The sequence below is a fragment of the Lemur catta genome, chromosome 5, assembly GCF_020740605.2.
Source record: "Lemur catta isolate mLemCat1 chromosome 5, mLemCat1.pri, whole genome shotgun sequence".
Taxonomy (NCBI): Eukaryota; Metazoa; Chordata; class Mammalia; order Primates; family Lemuridae; genus Lemur; species Lemur catta.
Window position 1 is genome coordinate 22,981,829 of NC_059132.1, and position 17,448 is coordinate 22,999,276.

At 49.9% G+C, this 17,448-nt stretch overlaps 1 protein-coding gene across 1 annotated transcript in view; it reads left to right on the forward strand.

The window, feature by feature from the left end:
* Nucleotides 1-17,448, forward strand: part of CCNJL (cyclin J like) — a 50,122-nt gene that overhangs the window by 29,243 nt on the left and 3,431 nt on the right. The window contains exons 4-5 of the mRNA XM_045551249.1: nt 15,017-15,319; nt 16,767-16,926. Coding sequence (XP_045407205.1) covers nt 15,017-15,319; nt 16,767-16,926 — 463 coding nt within the window. The remainder of the gene's footprint in view (nt 1-15,016; nt 15,320-16,766; nt 16,927-17,448) is intronic.

The window sequence follows — 17,448 nt, forward strand, 5'->3', positions numbered from 1 at the left end:
TAAAAATGTTCAGTGCATATACACACAGTTGATCCTCATTATTCACAGATTCTGTACTTGTGAATTTGCCTACTCGATAAATTGTTTTCATAAACCCAAAATCAGTGACAGTGCTTTGCAATCGTTCATGGACATGCACAGAGCAGTGAAAAATTTTGAGTTGGCCTGTATACATATTCCCAGCTGAGATGGAGCAAGAAGCACTCTGCCTTTTTGTTTCAGCTCCCGTACTGTAAACAGGTGTCTTTTTTTAGTCCATGTAATGCTACATTTTTCATATTTGTGTGCTTTTTGGTGGTGATTTTGGTTTAAACAATCCCCAAGCATAGGGCTGAAGTGCTAACTAGTGTTCCTAAGCTTAAGAAGGTTGTGATATTCCTTGTAGAGAAAATATGTTAGCTGGGTGGGTGGTACTGTAGTTCCAGCTATTCAGGAGGCTGAGGCAGGAGGATTGCTCAAGTCCTGGAGGCTGTAGTGCAGTGTGATTGTGCCTGTGAATAGCCACTGCACTCCAGCCTGGGCAACATAGTGAGACCCTGTCTCAAAAAAAAAAAAAAAAGAAAGAAAGAAAATACATATGTTAGATAAACTTTGTTCAGGCAAGAGTTATAGTGCTGTTGGCTGTGAGTTCAATGTTAAGAAATCAACAATATATTAAACGAACACACAAAACAAGGTTATCTATTGATCAATTGATGAAACGTGATCAGAGACTTGCAGGAACCTAACCACATATTTCCCCTAGGAGCAGTGGTTCAATATTGACTAATTCAGTGTTCAAGGTGACTTCATAGAACACAGCCACCATGAATAACAAGAATTGGCCAGATATATTAATATTTACACAAGTGGGTTAATACTAAAGGTGCTTCAGGGAACATCTTTCTCCATCAGCCTGTGTGGATTTACTTTACTCTTTTTATTGACTGCAGAGCCCTCTGTTTTATAAACACTGTCATTTATTTAATGATTCCTCTATTGATGAACATTTAGGTTGCCATTCTTCTTTCTTTTCCCCCCTACTATAAACAACATGACAGTGGCTGTCCTTTTCCCTATGTCTTTGCACATTTAAGATAAATTCCCAGAGGTGGAATTGTTTGGTCAAAGGGTGTGTGCACTGAAGATTTTGATAGGTAGTTTCAAATTACCTTGCAGACGATTGGGGGGTTCTGTTGTTTTGTTTTGTTTTGTTTTGTTTTGTTTTTTGAGACAGGGTCTCACTCTGTTGCCCAGGCTAGAGTGCAGGGACGTCATCCTGGCTCACCTTGCAGAATCTTAACTCAACAGCTGACAAGATCACTTTTTTCTTAAACTGAACTTTTTATGTGGGAGCCTTTGGGACCACTCTTCTCCACCTCAACAGTAAACTGTTGAAAGATGAGCAACGTCCCTTCTCCATCCTGCCCCCTCCCCTCACCAGTGTCCCCTGTGGCTTCCATTCTGTGCTCCCAGCAGGGAGTGCATTTGCCTTCTGAGTTTCTGCCTTGCCCCATTCAGGATGCACAGACAAGGAATCCTTCCCAGACCAATTACTTTTAGGGCTCCTTAAGCCAGAAATCAGTCGCCTCACATCTTAGGGCAGATACCGCTAAAAGCGATTGCCTGCTGGGTACTTGCACTGGGGGCTTCAGGAGATTCTAGAACAGGCTTGTCTTTCTCCCAGTAAACCAGCATCCCTCCCCCTTGCTCCCCCTGCATCCTGCCCCCCTCCACATACCGCTGTTGTGATGACTTGGCAAGTGTTGCTTCTGAAAAGCAACTTCTTTGACAGCAAGGCAGGGGGTCAGATGGGGTCACCCCACTGAGAGTTCTGAAACCTGAAAGCAGTCTTAATCCCTCCTGGTAGACAGGGATGAACTAATAACGCCGCTTCCTGCCTGGGGAAGTTAAGCACATCAGCTCTCCCCAAAGTGGGGACTGCTTGAGATGCCTCCTGGGTTCTAATCGTAGGCTGTGCCTGCAAAAGCAGCGATTTCTCTAGGTGGTTGTTTTCAGAGGTGTATTTCGGACAAAGCATAAGATGTATTGATAGAATTAAACCTAGATCTGCAAGGAAACTTGGCAGCCCCACGGCAGGAGATAATTTAATAGCTCCTTGCATCTCACACAAGAGTGGCCAGGAGGAGCGCTTCTTTCTTCCCTGCCGTGAAGAGCATTTGAAAATGTTTGAGCATTTCAGGATAGGTCTGGATTTGATGTGTGCACTTAATGCGACAGCTGGTTTTTTTTCTTCCAAAAAGCTGGTATGACATCGATGGCGTATCTCTAGTCAGTGGTGGCCACACAGCGCAGGGAGGACTGGAAAGAGTGGTCTGTCACATGAGGGCCTTGCTGAGCAGCTCCAAGCACTGGGCTCGAATGTCACTGCACAGTAAGCTGAAGACATGGTGATTTTCCGTTTCCTGTTCACATCCCTGCAGTCTGGCGGGCTTCGAACTATTTCAGGGGAGGGATTTTGTGTGAACTGCCTGTCAGACAGCTGGCTGGGCCGGAAGCTCTTTAAATTGTACAATTCGCCTTAGCAAGTCTAGCGCCCAGACCTGTTTGTCCAGGGCCTGAGATTCTGGGCTGTGAGTAGCTTTTGTTTTGTTTTTGTTTTCAGGGAGGGGGGTTTGGATCTCAAGCTGCATGAGTTAATTGAACATGCGTTGTTCAGGAGGCCCTGATCCACACAGATAAATCATTCAAAACAAACATTTGTTTGACCTCTACTATTTTGGAGGCACCATTGGCTCTGGGGGGAGACAGTGGTGAGTAGACGGAATGTCTACAGTCCTTGTCGCTGAAGATGATTCATTGCACATGTGTGTACCTACTACGCACCGGGCCTGTGCTAAGTGTTGGGGAGAGGGTGAAGCATGCAGCAGGTGGAGCGCTCGTCCTCAAGCTGCTTGTGACCTGGACACGTCCCCCAAAGAAGCAGCCTTCAAGCCTGGCATTACCAACAGGTCTCTGGACAGGTGCCAGGAACCAGCCAGCCGCCCTTCTAAGAAAATCCAAGTGTCCTTGCTGTTAGGAGAACAGCCTGGCGGGCACAGTTAGCAGGAAGATGACTAGGACGCTGACATCAGGAATGCCTTCTGCTCTTCATGTTCTCCGAAGTTGGGCTTCTGGGAGCCAGGCATTTGTTTTTCTTTTCTTTTCTTTTTTTTTTTTTTGGACAGAGTCTCACTCTCTTGCCTGCCCTAGAGTGCCGTGGCGTCAGCCTAGCTCACAGCAACCTCAAACACCTGGGCTCAAGTGATCCTCCTGCCTCAGCCTCCCAAGTAGCTGGGACTACAGGCACGCGCCACCATGCCCGGCTAATTTTTTCTATATATATTTTTAGTTGTCTATATAATGTCTTTCTATTTTTAGTAGAGATGGGGTCTCGCTCTTGCCCAGCCTGGTCTCGAACTCCTGAGCTCAAACGATCCAGCCACCTTGGCCTCCCAGAGTGCTAGGATTACAGGCGTGAGCCACTGCGCCCGGCCTTGATTTTCTTTTTATTTACATTAACTGTGAACCCCCTCTGCAGCGAACATTTGTGTCCTGTAGCGCCTTATGTACTCCTGTGATGGCCAGGGTTGCGTTGTACACATTCCCCTGTTCATGTCCATGAGGGAAGAGCTCTGGAATCCTTATTCATTGCATCCCTTGGGAAACCACCCAGTTGTCCAGGTTGGAGCTGCTACGTGCCTTGCCTAGGAGTCTCGGGTTCACACACATGGTGGAGACTTCACTCAGCACTAGGGAGTGACCCCTGGTCGCAGTAGCCCACCCCTCCCTGGGCACCGGTCACCTACCAGCTCCAGTCAGTGGAGGCATGCCAGCCTGTTATATCCCTGGGCCGTGAGATTAGAGATTATTTTTAGGTTTGGAGTGTTTGCCTGGATTTTCAAGATTGTCTTCAAGACGTATGTGCTGCTCTGCCTCCTAAGTCTTAATTTTAATTACAAGCACTTCAGCGTCTAGACAGGAAAAGTCTCTTCTTTGTCAGAAATGGTGAGGTTTCTGAGACTCTTCTAGGAAAGTCTGACGCCTCCTGACTTGTGTGCACTTGTAAAACAGGTTCATGACGAGATATTTTTGGACCAGAGCAGACCCACATTCTGGAACCTTCTCTGGCAGTTACTCTGCCAGTTCTGGCTTCTAGGTTCTCATCAACAGCTGTTGCCCTCTGAGTTTAAGATGTTTTTCCTTAGTGGAAGAGAGACAGTCATGTTCCTTGTAGAATATCAGGAGATAGAAAAAATATAAAGAATAAAATACAAATCATTTGTAATCTCACTGCGTTTTGTTTCCTCATACCCAGAATTTAGGGGTGGAGGATAAATCCTAGCCTCAGTGATAATGGAATAGCTAATGTTTATGGAATGTTTATATGTCAGGTGGTGTTCTGAGGTTTTTACACATATTTACTCGTTTAATCCACAAAACAGTCCTATGAGGTGGGCAGTAGTGTTTTCCCAGTTAACAGAGGAGGAAGCTGGGGTCCGTAAGTTAGGTAACTTGCCTGAAAGCACATGGCTGGGAAGGGCTGTGGCTAGGACGGGGACATAGGTAGTGGCCTCGGGGCCGACTCAGTGGCTCTCAAGGGCTCTAAGCCCCTATACAACAGCGGCCTTTGTCGTCCCGCCAGACCACTTCCTTCCTCGCCTGGAGCAGGAAGTCTCTGGTCAGCAAGTGGAGAGGCTGCAGGGAGACTCAGGGTCGCCTGCTTTCTGAGCTGGCAGAGCAGCATTTTTAGCTGACCTGCATGAAAACATCCCTCAGGCTCTCGTGTCCCCTCCAGACCTGGAGAGCGGTGGCCGCGGTCACCTCTCCTCATCCTCCCTGCTCACAGCAGAGGGTGGCACGGAGGATCCAGCGCCCTGATGCCCACCTCCGCTGCAGCAGCCCCTGGTCCGTGGGGAACAGGCATTCTGCACGGCAGTGACACCAGAACCCTTGTGACAGGAGGGAACCCCGTTCCTCCGCACGAAGCACTAACTCAACCCTGGCCCCGGATGCCAGCTGTCTATGTGACACATGGCCCCCGCCTCACAGGCCTTGCCCCCAGCCAGTCAGTGAAATTACGTGGGTCGCTTGCAAAGCAGAGCACAGAGGAGTGAGGGGTCTGCTGAGGCCAGAGTGTGGAGTCATCTCACCGGCTCCTCCGTCCTGACACAGGGAAGACCTCGCAGCAAGAAGGGAAGCCTGCGTGTGACCCCGCTGGCTGGATGCCACCTCTGACCCGCAAGGCATTTTCATAATTTCCTCCTGAAGAAAACAACCATCACAACCTCACCTCTGGTGTCTGTTTTCAAAATGGGGCTCAAGAGTTGATCCAGCTGGTCAGAAGTGGGCTGCTTCCACTCTTCCACGCGTCCACCCAGCCGTCGTTATTTATCCGGGCCCCTCTGTGCCCGAGACGGGAGGTGCAGTCAGGAGCAGATCAGCCTTGCTCTTGAGAGAGGAAAGAGAGAGCTCCTGCCTCCCTTGTTTCCTAAGAGAGGCAGGGAGCTCAGCCAGGCAGGGCTCTTGGGTCCACCTCCAGGCCAGGCCTGCCCAGCGGATCTCTGAGGCCCAGGCATGGCTGGTGTTGGAGGCTTGTTTCTCCAGGACGTTTCCTGACCTCAGGATCCCAGAGGGGTCAGAGATCTTGGATGCAGCTGCAGCAGGTCCTTAAGGGTAGAGTTGGGGGTGGGGGGTGCTACCTGCTCCCTAACCCCGTGGTCTGCACAGCTTCCTCCCTTCCCTGAAGACCACAGAAGCATCCTCTTGGGGGAGAGGGGTTCTTGCTTTGCCCCAGGCTTTCCCATATCAAATCCCATCCAGTAACCAAACTGCCGTGGTATCTGGGACTGCGATTACGGGGTTGGTGCACAGGTTGAGCACAGGTTTAGAAAGGGCACCTGGATCCCCGGTTCCACCCTCCGCTGTGAGCAGGGAGGAGGGCTCCGATCTCGGCACACTAAGCCGTCATGTCGTCCTCACCACACCGCTGTCTACTTCTACTGTTCCCGTTTCACAGGGGAGGAAGCGCAGGCCCAAGGTGAGGCTGCCCCAGACCGCACAGCTAGTAAGGGGCTGGGTGTCCTCAGCACCCAGGATGGTCGTCCTCAGAGTGTGAGCTCTGCCCTGCTGTGTCGCATTACACGGTGACAACAGCCTTGACAGAGGGTGCTGTCCTCAGGTCGTCTCATGGCTTCTCCATCAAATTGCTCAAAATCTGTCTCCCCCAGTTTCTTGAAACCACACTTGTCTGCTGGACGTATGAGCGGTGCCTCCTTTCGGGAAGAGTAGGAAGCACCTTTCTTGCCTCCAATAACTACAAAAAGTCAAAGGGTTTTTGTGGTTTGGTTTGGTTTAGTTTTAAGTGAGGGCTACCTTCAGGACAGAAAGTTTCCTTTAACTTAAATTCTATCACTGGAAGAAAAAACTAAGTCCTGTTGACCGTGCAGATCTCTAGTGGAAAGGCTCTGGAATCAAACTGCGAAATAGCGTAAGCAGAGGGAGACTGAAGACAAGACTATTTGTGGAGAAGGGGGTGGTTCGCCGGGGAGAGGCTGCATCTGGTCTGACACCCACATTCGTGGGAATTCCTCCACCGAAATAGACATATTCATTACGGAGACTGTGGGAGCCTTGTGACTATATATAAGGTTTCCTGCTTATGGTATACCAAGCTCCGGACTTTGGAATCATTTATTCATTCATTTAAAAAGAACACGGAAGCTATTTATTGTTAACTTTACGCCAGAGGCTGTGCTAGGTGAACGGGATCTACAAGACAGATGTGTGTCCATCCTCCGGGAGCAGCCAGACTTCTTACCTTGGCTTTGTTCCTGACCGGCTGGGTGATTGGGCAACTCACTTAACCTTTCTGAGCTTCTATTTCCATGTGAGAAACACCCCCACCCTCCCAGGGTTGTTGCCAAAATTAACTGAGGGAGCATCCAAGGGCATAACAAGCACAGTCCATGGACCCGCCTCCCACCCCGCTCCCGCAGTAAAGCAAGGTGTGGCACAGGGCCTGCCAGCGTGTTTGATGCCCACTATGCATCTGTCCTGTGATGCAGCAGAGAACCAGATGTCAAAGCGCCCTGCCCTCCCAGAGCTCATGTTCTGGTGGATGGATTTCTGCCTCTTGCTATCTGGCTGGATAACTTGGGAAAAGTCCCACCCCTCGGGATGAGGGCACCTGGACCCAGCACTCCCTCTGCCTCCCTTTCTGGCTCTGAGCCGTGCAACCACCTGCAAGAGGGTCAGAGTTCAAGATCACAGTCCTGGGGAAGGAGGCTGGAGCGACTCAAGCATCCACTCTGGGCGTCCGGCACAGCCTGGCTGGTGGGGTCAGGTGGGCATTGCAGAGGGGCTTTTCTTGGGCTTATTTCCACGCCTTTTTCAGAACCTGTAAGGACATATCTCTGGCAGTTCATCTGTACCCAACTAACAGGACTTTGCAGGATCCCAGGTCTGTAGTGCAAAGAATAAATACCACGTTCAGTAGATAATACAGCAGCAGCTGTCACCATTTATGGAGCGCTTCCTATGTGCTAGGTACGGTCCCATGCCCAGCTCGTTGCCTGCAATGCCTCTTTGAGCCCCACTACTGCCCTGTGGGGTGTGGGTTTCTGAGTGATTGCCCACGATCACACAGATTAGAACAAGGGAGCGAAGATGGGAAACTGGCACCTGAGCCTGGACTTGAGGCCCCTGGGGAGGGCATTCTTGCCTGTGTCCAGTGGGGACCTTCCTGGAATCCTGGCTGTCTCTGGTTGCACTGGCTCCAAGGCCATAAATAAAGCTGGTGGGAGTTCTGCCCCTCCTGGGGCCACTTCTCTCCCCTCTAGGAAGGAAGAATCTGGGGAAAAAAGAATTAGCATCAGGGCCTGGCGCGATGTCTCACTCCTGTAATCCTAGCACTCTGGGAGGCCGAGGCGGGAGGATCGCTCAAGGTCAGGAGTTCGAGATCACCCTGAGCAAGAGCGAGACCCCATCTCTACTAAAAATAGAAAGAAATGATCTGGACAGCTAAAAATGTATATAGAAAAAAAATTTAGCAGGGCATGGTTGGCACATGCCTATAATCCCAGCTACTTGGGAGGCTGAGGCAGAAGGATTGCTTAAGCCCAGGAGTTTGAGGTTGCTGTGAGCTTGATGCCATGGCACTCTAGCCCGGGCAACAGAGTAAGACTCTGTCTCAAAAAAAAAAAAGAATTAGCATCAGAAAGGTCTCTATTGAGCCTGGCCCTGCCTGGCACTTCCTCCCCTGGGACATTGGCCTCCCTCTCTCTAGCAAAGGCTGTAACACTGGGGAAAAGCCCTTTCCACCAGAGCTTTCTCTGTCTTCTTGGATCACTGCCATTCTTAGCACTCCCCACAGTGGCCTGGGATGATGTCAGGCCCCAGCAGGGACAAGACAAGGCCAGGACACCAGTGGGCAGCTCCTAGCCCCTCCCACATCTGTCCTTCATCATCTGCACCCTGCAGTGTGGGGCAGGCAGGAGGGATGCGGGGTAGCCAGGCGGGTCTCGGCTCCTGATCAAATTTTGGTTTCCATTCGCAGATAAAATGAGGAGGGGAAAGATTTTTAAAGGGAGAGTGGCCATTCTTGATGAGGAGTAGCTTTGCCTGTTTTTAAAAGCATTGCATTTCTTTAGGGAAGAAAAGTGGCCGGCTGTTGCTTTAAAACCTGGTTCTCTTTAGCCAGAAAACTTTGGCCTTATCTCTGATCCTAGGGTTAGCACCTGAGTGGGCAGCAGGTAACCCAGAATGGGCCCCTAAACAGGCATCTTGCCAGGCGTGAAGGACTGTTGGGGGAATTAGGTAGGTGCGGTGCAGAACACAGCCCGTCTGCTTAAAGGTGGGCCGTGCTCAGGCCTGGGCAGCAGGAATGGGGGCAGTGCTGCTTCTGTGCTGGTCACCTTTTTGTTTAAGAATTTTTTTAAAAGGCAGTATAAATGTTGATGATTGTTTGAACTGAGTGATGCATTCACGGGGGTTCATTATAACATTCCCTTTCTCTCTTTTCATTTATTTATTTTTGTTTATTTAAAATTTTCCAAAATAAAGTGTCTTTTAAAAGCAATTAAAATTATCGCTTCTTTTGGTTGTGATTCAGAAAAGTCAGGAATCCTCCTTGGTCTGCCTTGAGGCTTGATTGCCAGGACAGTAGGTAGAAGAATATACGAATAATACAAGCCAGTCTTGTATTCGGTAGTCACATTCCTAGAGACAGAAAATAGATGATGGTTGCCAGAGGCTGGGGAAAGGGGGGAATCCGGACCGAGTTTCAGTTTTGCAAGATGAAAAGAGTTCTGGAAATGGATGGTGGTAACAGCTGCACGACACTGTGAATATACTCAGTGCCACTGAACTGTACCGTTAAAAATGATCAATTTTATGTTCTTCGCCACAATTTTTTAAAACTGCCATGAAAAGGAAAGAAAAGCCAGTCTGCAAGCAGGCGTCCCTGCTGAAGCTGGATGGACAGTGTCTAGCCACCCTGGCCTCGTCTGTGGTTGGGAGTGTAGGCCACGTGGCTGGACGCATGTTCCTCAGTCCACTGTGACCTGCCACGAATCTCCCAGGCACTCTGTGCACCAGCCTCGGGGAGCCGTGTTAGGAGTCAGCCAGCCAGGTGTGTAAAGGGCACGTAAGAGGTGTTACTGACACCTGTCACCATCACCACCAACACGGAAGGCACATAAGCATGTACCTGGCCGCTGAGACTAAGTGCTATGGTAGGTTTAGGATCTTTTTTAAGCTTAGAAGTATGTTGATAGGGCTCATGCTGTTCAAATTGGGGACAATGTGAACATCAAAAAATAAGAATACATTCCTCAGCATGAGATGATGGGGGGAAAAAAAGGAAAATGTAGATGGAATGATAGGATTTTTAAAACTTCTTTTCCCAGTGCAATAATTTATTTAGGAAAGGATCATTCATGGATGCCAGGCCATCGAGTTAAAGGTTATTGAGAAACAGGATATTCACACAGTCTCAGGCCTCACAGATTATTTGTCAATTTCACAGGGAAAGTGGTTCCTTTAAAATGGAGAGATCTGGTGTTACCACCTTAATCAAGTGTTCAACCATAGCATCGCTATTACTGGGACAAATTGATGCTGTATATGACTCTTATTTTTTTCTTTTTTGTGAGATAGAGTCTCACTCTGTTGCCCAGGCTAGAGTGCCATGGCATCAGCCTAGCTCACAGCAACCTCAAACTCCTGGGCTCAGGGGATCTTCGTGTCTCAGCCTCCTGAGTAGCTGAGACTACAGGCAAGAGCCACCACACCTGGCTAATTTTTTCTATTTTTAGTAGAGATGGGGTCTTGCTCTTGCTCAGGCTGGTCTCAAACTCCTGACCTCAAGCAATCCTCCTGCCTCAGCCTCCCAGAGTGCTAAGATTACAGGCATGAGCCACGGCACCCCACCTGTATAGGACTCGATGTGATCTGGTGAGAAGGCCAGAATGTCACCTGTGTAGTTTTCTTGCCCAGACTCTTTTGACCTGTATCTAATCATGAGGAAACAATCATGTGGACCCAGAACGTGGAACATTTTACAAGGCAACTGGCCTAGATACTTCCAAGGAATTAGTGTCATGAAAAACAAAAAAATGGGACTAAAGAGATAATAGACTCCAAGTGGGAACCTAGTTTGGGTCCTGGATCCAAAACAAAAACAAAGGTTACAAGAGGCATTTTCAGGGACCCCCTAGAGAAAGTCAAATATGGACTGAATATTAGAAAATGTTCTTGCATTTATGTTAATGTCTTAGAATTACTAATAGCAAGAAAAACTACCTATTGGGTGCAATGTACAGTATTGAAGTGACAGGTACACTAAAAACCCGACATCACCACTATACAATTCATCTAATGTAATCAAAAACCACTCGTATCCCTAAATCCATTGAAAAAAAAAGTGATATAGACATTTATAAAAGGCATAAATAAAGATTCTTTGTTAAGGAGACAAAGAAAAAAGAAAGAAATTTAAATTAAATCTAAAAAGAACATGGTTCAGTCTAACAAACATTTATTGAACACTATGACATACACTGTGCTATAGATAAAAACATGAATGACTTGAATTTTTCCCCTGATAATCTCGGTAGGGCGTTGGATATTTGAAAGGATCATTTAAGTAGTGTTGTACATGACAAATATCTGCAGAGATGTTAAAGCTAATGAACTCTGGAGCCAGACTAACTGAATTTGAATTCTCAGCTTTAGAACTGACTAGCTGTGGTCTTTCGCAAGTGAATTAACCTTCTATTTCATTATGCGCCAAGAAATAAAAATATTAACTACTTCAAAAAAAAAAAGAATTGCTAATAACATTATGATTTATAGGAAAATGACCTCAGGAATGGATGCTGAAATGTTGGTGGCATGTCACATCTGCAACCGAACTAGAAATGATCCGGCAACACCAATATTTGTGTGCCACATACAAACAAAGCGAACATGGCTCAGTGTCAGCCATCGGTGAAGGGCTGTTACATGCTCATTGTTCTATTCTTTAATCTTTCCTGTGGATTTGAAAAATTTTCAAAATAAAAAGCGCATCAAAGGAGTGGAGGAGAGTCTGTGGCCATTGTCTGACTTGGAAGGACTCAGACTTCTGTTCCCGGCCTCTCCCGGGGGACCCGCCTGAAGACTTCTGGGCATCTGTTGTCTGCAGTTTGTCGATAAGGAGGAAGCAGCTGAGTAATGGTGCTTGGTGGGGGCAGCGCTGGGGACAAGGGGCTGCCCCGCTGACAGTCCTGGGGGAAGGGGAGGAAATGTCTGCCAGGCACGTGCACCACCAGGAAACTCATAAACTCTTTTCTGGCTGCGAAATGTATTGTGCTGGGGAGGAGTCGCTGAGCCGGGGTTGGCCTGGCCAGCAGTCAAGAGCAGGGGCTCTGAAGTCCGCTTCTGGGTGTAGAAGCTGAGTTCTCCCATCAGCTTTTTCTCTGAGCCTCTGGAGATTGTACAGGAACCTGCCTGGAAGGTTCCTGGGAGGATCCAGCGTGTGGTGGGCACTTGGGAAGCTCCTTCCATTCTGCGGGACCGTTTCACCTTCACGTGGGCATATTCCTGGAACCGAAACAAACAGCCTGTGGAGTTTCATGCTGTTAGGTCCAGAGCAAACTCTTGAGGATTCAGACCCAGCTCTGCCTGGCTCCGGCCTGCAGTGTGGCGGGTCCCCCAGGAGGCAGAGGGAGCAGGTGAAGTCAGATTCCCCAGTAATCCCTGGCGCCTGCCATTGGAGGCTAATCCTCTGGGGCCTGGTAGCGGAGCTCTGAAAGGCTTGAAAAGCCGGGAGGGGAGGAGGAAACTAATCTGATTGAGCGCATCTGCGGCTATAGCAGACTGCAGGCCGCCAGCAGTGCTGTGCGAGGGACTTAGTGCCACTCCCTGTACGGGGCACTGTCCCCTCGCCACCTTCCGCTCTGTGGAGGAAAAGAGACCTATTGAGTGCGTGTGACCAAGGTTGGCTCAGTTCAGCACGATGTTCAGGGAAACCTGGGCAGCTCTGCAAAGATCAAATAAACTTTTCTTCCTTTTTATTTATTTATTTTATTTATTTATTTTTTTTTTTTTTTTGAGACAGAGTCTCACTCTGTTGCCCGGGCTAGAGTGCCATGGTGTCAGCCTAGCTCACAGCAACCTCAAACTCCTGGGCTTAAGCAACCCTCCTGCCTCAGCTTCCCGAGTAGCTGGGACTACAGGCATGAGCCACCATGCCCAGCTAATTTTTTCTACATGTTTTTAGTTGTCCAGATAATTTCTTTCTATTTTTTAGTAGAGACGGGGGGTCTATGCTCTTACTCAGGCTGGTCTCGAACTCCTGAGCTCAAACGATCCGCCCACCTCGGCCTCCCAGAGTGCTAGGATTACAGGCGTGAGCCACTGCGGCCGGCCTTTTTCTTCCTTTTTAAATTGTACAAAGAATTCATGATCACTGGAGAAAAAAGCAGGGAATATAAGATCATCATAGATCATCAGACAAAATTTCAAAGGGCCCAAGATTCCTCTGTCCAGAGAGAACCATTCATTCATTCAGTGAATATCCACTGGGCACTCACCGTGTGCCAGGCACTGTCCTGGGAACAGGTGGCACGGCAGCGAATGGGTTGGCCCCGGTTCCTGCCCTCACGGGGCTTAGAGTCAGGTGCTGGCCGTTAATACTTGGTATTAAGCAAGTAATCTGAATGTGAGAAGTGCCTCGAGGATGTCTGGGGGTCTCTGGACTGGGCTCTGCAGGGCACACATGGGGTGGGGGGAGCAGAGTTCCGCGTGGCTGGACGGTGTGCTCGGAGAGGGTGTTGGGTGTGGGGCTGCAGAGGCCAGCAGGGCCCGGCCAGCCAGGCCTCACTCCTGGGATTCCCAGCCATACAAGAGGCTCTTCCCCTTTGGGCGGCTTTGACCTTGCGTTGGCCTGCCTGAGTTGCCTGTGTGTGCAAGACAGGAGAAGGTGTGTAGTTCAGAGGTGGAGGGACTGGGCTCTGGGAGGGGATGGAGCACGGCGTTGCTGTGGGCTGTGTCGGACGGGGCTGGCAGCATCTCTGCTCTTCACCGTGCTGTACGTACATGTGCACGCGCTCAGCTCCTCGCCATGAAAGATCAGAGCTCACGTCTTGCCGTCTTACCCACCGAGTGGGCTGTTCCCAGGCCTGCTGAGACCCTGGCCCACCCAGATGCGGGGTTTCATCTCACCATGGTGTCTTCTGAGGCCTCTCTCAGGAGCGCGCTGTATCCACTGTGGAGCAGCCCGCACTGGTTACTTCCTTATCTCCCCTGAGCAGCGTGCGAGGCTGGCGGGAACTGGGTCAGAGGCGCCTGCAGTTGTGAGCAGGTGTGTGCATGCTTTGTTTGTTGATCCCTGCATCGGCACTGATGCGTGATTTGAGGTCAGCCAGGCCACCCGCTGCCTCTTCTGTCACTCGCCTCGGCAGCAGGTCCTTACAGCGTGGAGCTGGGCTTGGGATCACAGGTGGCCAGAACAAGGCCAGGCCGTCGAGGGGCTCACCAACTGCTGTGGGAGCTGAACGGTACTCAGGGACTGGAGTCGGGGAAAGCTTCCAAGAGGCAGGGACTGGTATTCCAGGCAGGGGCTGCACACATGAGGGCTTCTAGGCAAGACCTGCCAGTGATGGAGTCCACAGCCAGGCCGCAGGGCCTCGCACAGTGGGGCCGTCGTGTGCCCCAGCCCAGCCCTTGACCCTCAGTGCATGAGAGCCCCTTGGTCCCCTGAGAGCAATCCACAACTGATGACTGCTGGCGGTGACGTGTAAACCTCTCTGTTCCTTGCCCCTGGCCTGGGATAACCCAAAGGCTGTCTTTTATACTGTTTCTCAGAATTCCTCGGTAGGATTAAGCTCCAGTTGTCCCCAGTGGTAACTTGCTAATGTGCCTTTTTGGGCTGTCTTCCCTTTCCTGTTTCCCCCCCACCTACTGATCTTTCCCGGGCTCACCTCCCAAGCATACTGTTCCAGAGGAACCCAAACTAAGACCCCATTTTTCAGAGTTTGAACTCAATACCAAGGACGGGGGAGAGCCGTTGAGGGGCTTTTCCACATCTGGAGGGACAGGGTCAGATTTGCAAGGTCAAAGCTGAGGTTGGGTTGGTGAGGGCCAGACGGAGGGGCACAGGGAGCACCTTATTCCCCAGGCCCTGAGTGCCCTTGCTGACTGCTGTCGCCTGCCTTCTGCGTTCCAGATGCCGGTCTGAGCATTGGGTGTGCGTTTTCCCCTTGAATCTAACAAAAGCCTCGTGAAGTATAGGTTGCACTTTACAGATGAGGAAGCTGAGCCACAGAGAGGTTGAGACACCTGGCCGTGGTCACACAGCTGGCAGTGATGGCTTGGGGATTCAAGCCCAGGTTTGACAGATGCAGAATATGTGTGCTCTTACCCCTCGCAGCCCAGCCCTTCTGCCGTCTGTCCTCTCTGCCGGCACTGTCCAGGCACCGTAAGGTGGGCCTGCAGCTCCCTGGGTGCAGGTAAGTGTCTTCTACCCACCTCTGCTTCCCCTTCCCCCGCACAGGCAAGTTCGAGGATAGGGAAGACCGCGTGCCCAAGTTGGAGCAGATAAACAGCACGAGGATCCTGAGCAGCCAGAACGTCACCCTCACCAAGAAGGAGCTGCTGAGCACAGAGCTGCTGCTGCTGGAGGCTTTCAGCTGGAACCTCTGCCTGCCCACACCCGCCCACTTCCTGGACTACTACCTCTTGGCCTCCGTCAGCCAGAAGGACCGCCACTGCCACGCCTGGCCCACCACCTGCCCCCGCAAGACCAAAGAATGCCTCAAGGAGTACGCCCACTACTTCCTGGAGGTCACCCTGCAAGGTGACGACCTCTCACCCCTTCCCCACGCATAGCAGCTGGGGTCAGGTGGCTCTGAGGGGCACGTCTGTCCTGGGGGGCGGGGTGGAGGGGCCCTCTTGTTGACTGGGCCTGTGCACCCAGACCAATCTTACTTTGCAAGGGATGAGCGAAAAAGGGGTGAGGGTAAACCCAGTGTGTTACCGTGACATGTAAAAGAGCAAGAGCAGCTTCCATGCAGGGAGCTGGTACCCTGCAGACGTACAGACCACCTGGGCATTTTTCTTGTGGTCAACTGAACACTGCAAATGATTTCAATAGTACAGATTCGCAGGTAGGTCATTCCCGAAGACCTGTCATCCTACAGATAGGATGAGGGGAGGGAATTGTGTTTCCATCTGTTTTAGCAATAAAAGTTATCCTATTTGGGGACTCTGACTCGAAACTCGCTCTTCCCAGTGTCTTAAAATTTAGGTGTTAGGTAAAATACTGTGTCAGAAATACTGCTGCTATGACCCCTTGTAACCTACCACAAGTACAACAGTCAGGAGCGTCAGCGTCAGTGGCTGTGATACCAAGCATTAGCCGTGCACGTGCCGGGCACCGGGCAGCTTGCTTGAGCCCTTTGCATACGTTATCTCATCTGCCCCTCACAATGACCCCATGCAAAAATCATTTTTAGTATTCCCATTTTACAAATGGGGGAGATGGATGCTTGAGAGGTAAATAACTTGCCCAAGGTCATTGCTAGGATTTGAACCTGGGGAGGATCTGACTCCATGACTGTTCGTGTAACCCTAATACCAGCCTGCCTGATATTTTAAAAGGCAGAAGTCAAAGTAATTGAAAATCATGAACAACTTACGACAACATAATAATGCGCTGAAAACCAACTGGCATTCATGAAAACTGCAGGCATTTCAACTGTTGGCCTTTGCACATACATAGTACCTACTTTGCCACATGGCCAGATGTCTTAGTAGGACACTAACGTCCCTCAGTCAACCCAAGTAAAGTGCCAATTTCAGTTATGAACATCAAGCTCTTACAGCCATTCATTCAACAGCTTTTCATCGTGTGCTACTGTGGGCCAGGCATTGTTATCATGAATAAGTAGCCTTTAGTCATACACCAGAACGGAAGCCTTTGAAATGGTGTGTCATTCACCCCTAACAGCCAAAGAAAAGACAAATGTTTTGCAGTTTTGTTTGTAGTGTAGAACATCAACAAACCCCTTGTAGCCCTCTGGGAGCTGTGGACGGTATTTTGAAAGTCACCACTCTAGGCTGATGTCAGAAGTCTCAGACTGAGAGCCAAGGTGGAATTTCACGGTTTCTCATTTGTCATCCTATGTGTCGGGCAGTAGTTAACAGCCTTTGAACCAATTCTTTTGTCCACCGGTGCTCAGGGTGGACATGGGACTCCAAGGAGGGGCTTTTGGCTGCTGACTCCCGGTGTCATTCTCTCTTAGATCATATATTCTACAAATTCCAGCCTTCTGTGGTGGCTGCAGCCTGCGTCGGGGCCTCCAGGATCTGCCTACAGCTTTCTCCCTACTGGACCAGAGACCTGCAGAGGATCTCAAACTACTCCCTGGAACATCTCAGCACATGTATCGAAATCCTACTAGTGTAAGTTCCTCTCCTGAATTCAGTGTTTCTGAAAGATTGGGTTCCATTTGCTCTTCAGGCCTGCCTCAGGTGACAGGTGATTTCCTAAGTCAGGAGCTTGTGGTGGTTTCTCCAGCTAAAGTGTCTCATGCAAAGCTGGCCGTGGTGACTCCTGATAGAAGTGGGGAGTCCCCCCTTTCCATTTGGGTAGCTTTGGGTTTGCATCTTTAAGGTCGGGGAGCAAGGGAGGAGAGGACTGTGTATGTCTCCTTTAAATGTCTGGGCTCTTTGATCTGAGTCCCAGTGTAATCTGATGGAAAATCACATTGAGGGACTCTCATTGCAAGCTACTTTTCTCAAACATGGCCACAAAGTTGACCTCTTAGCCAGCTAAGCCAGGGTAACTTCAGATAAGAGCCACAGCCTGCTTGCAAGCATCCCTGGGATTTGGGGAGGAAGTGTTCGGTGTGTCAGAGAAGATGCTTAAAGGCATCATGCATCCAACAGCGGGAAGCTGATATTGTGACTGCAGGGAGGAGGGCG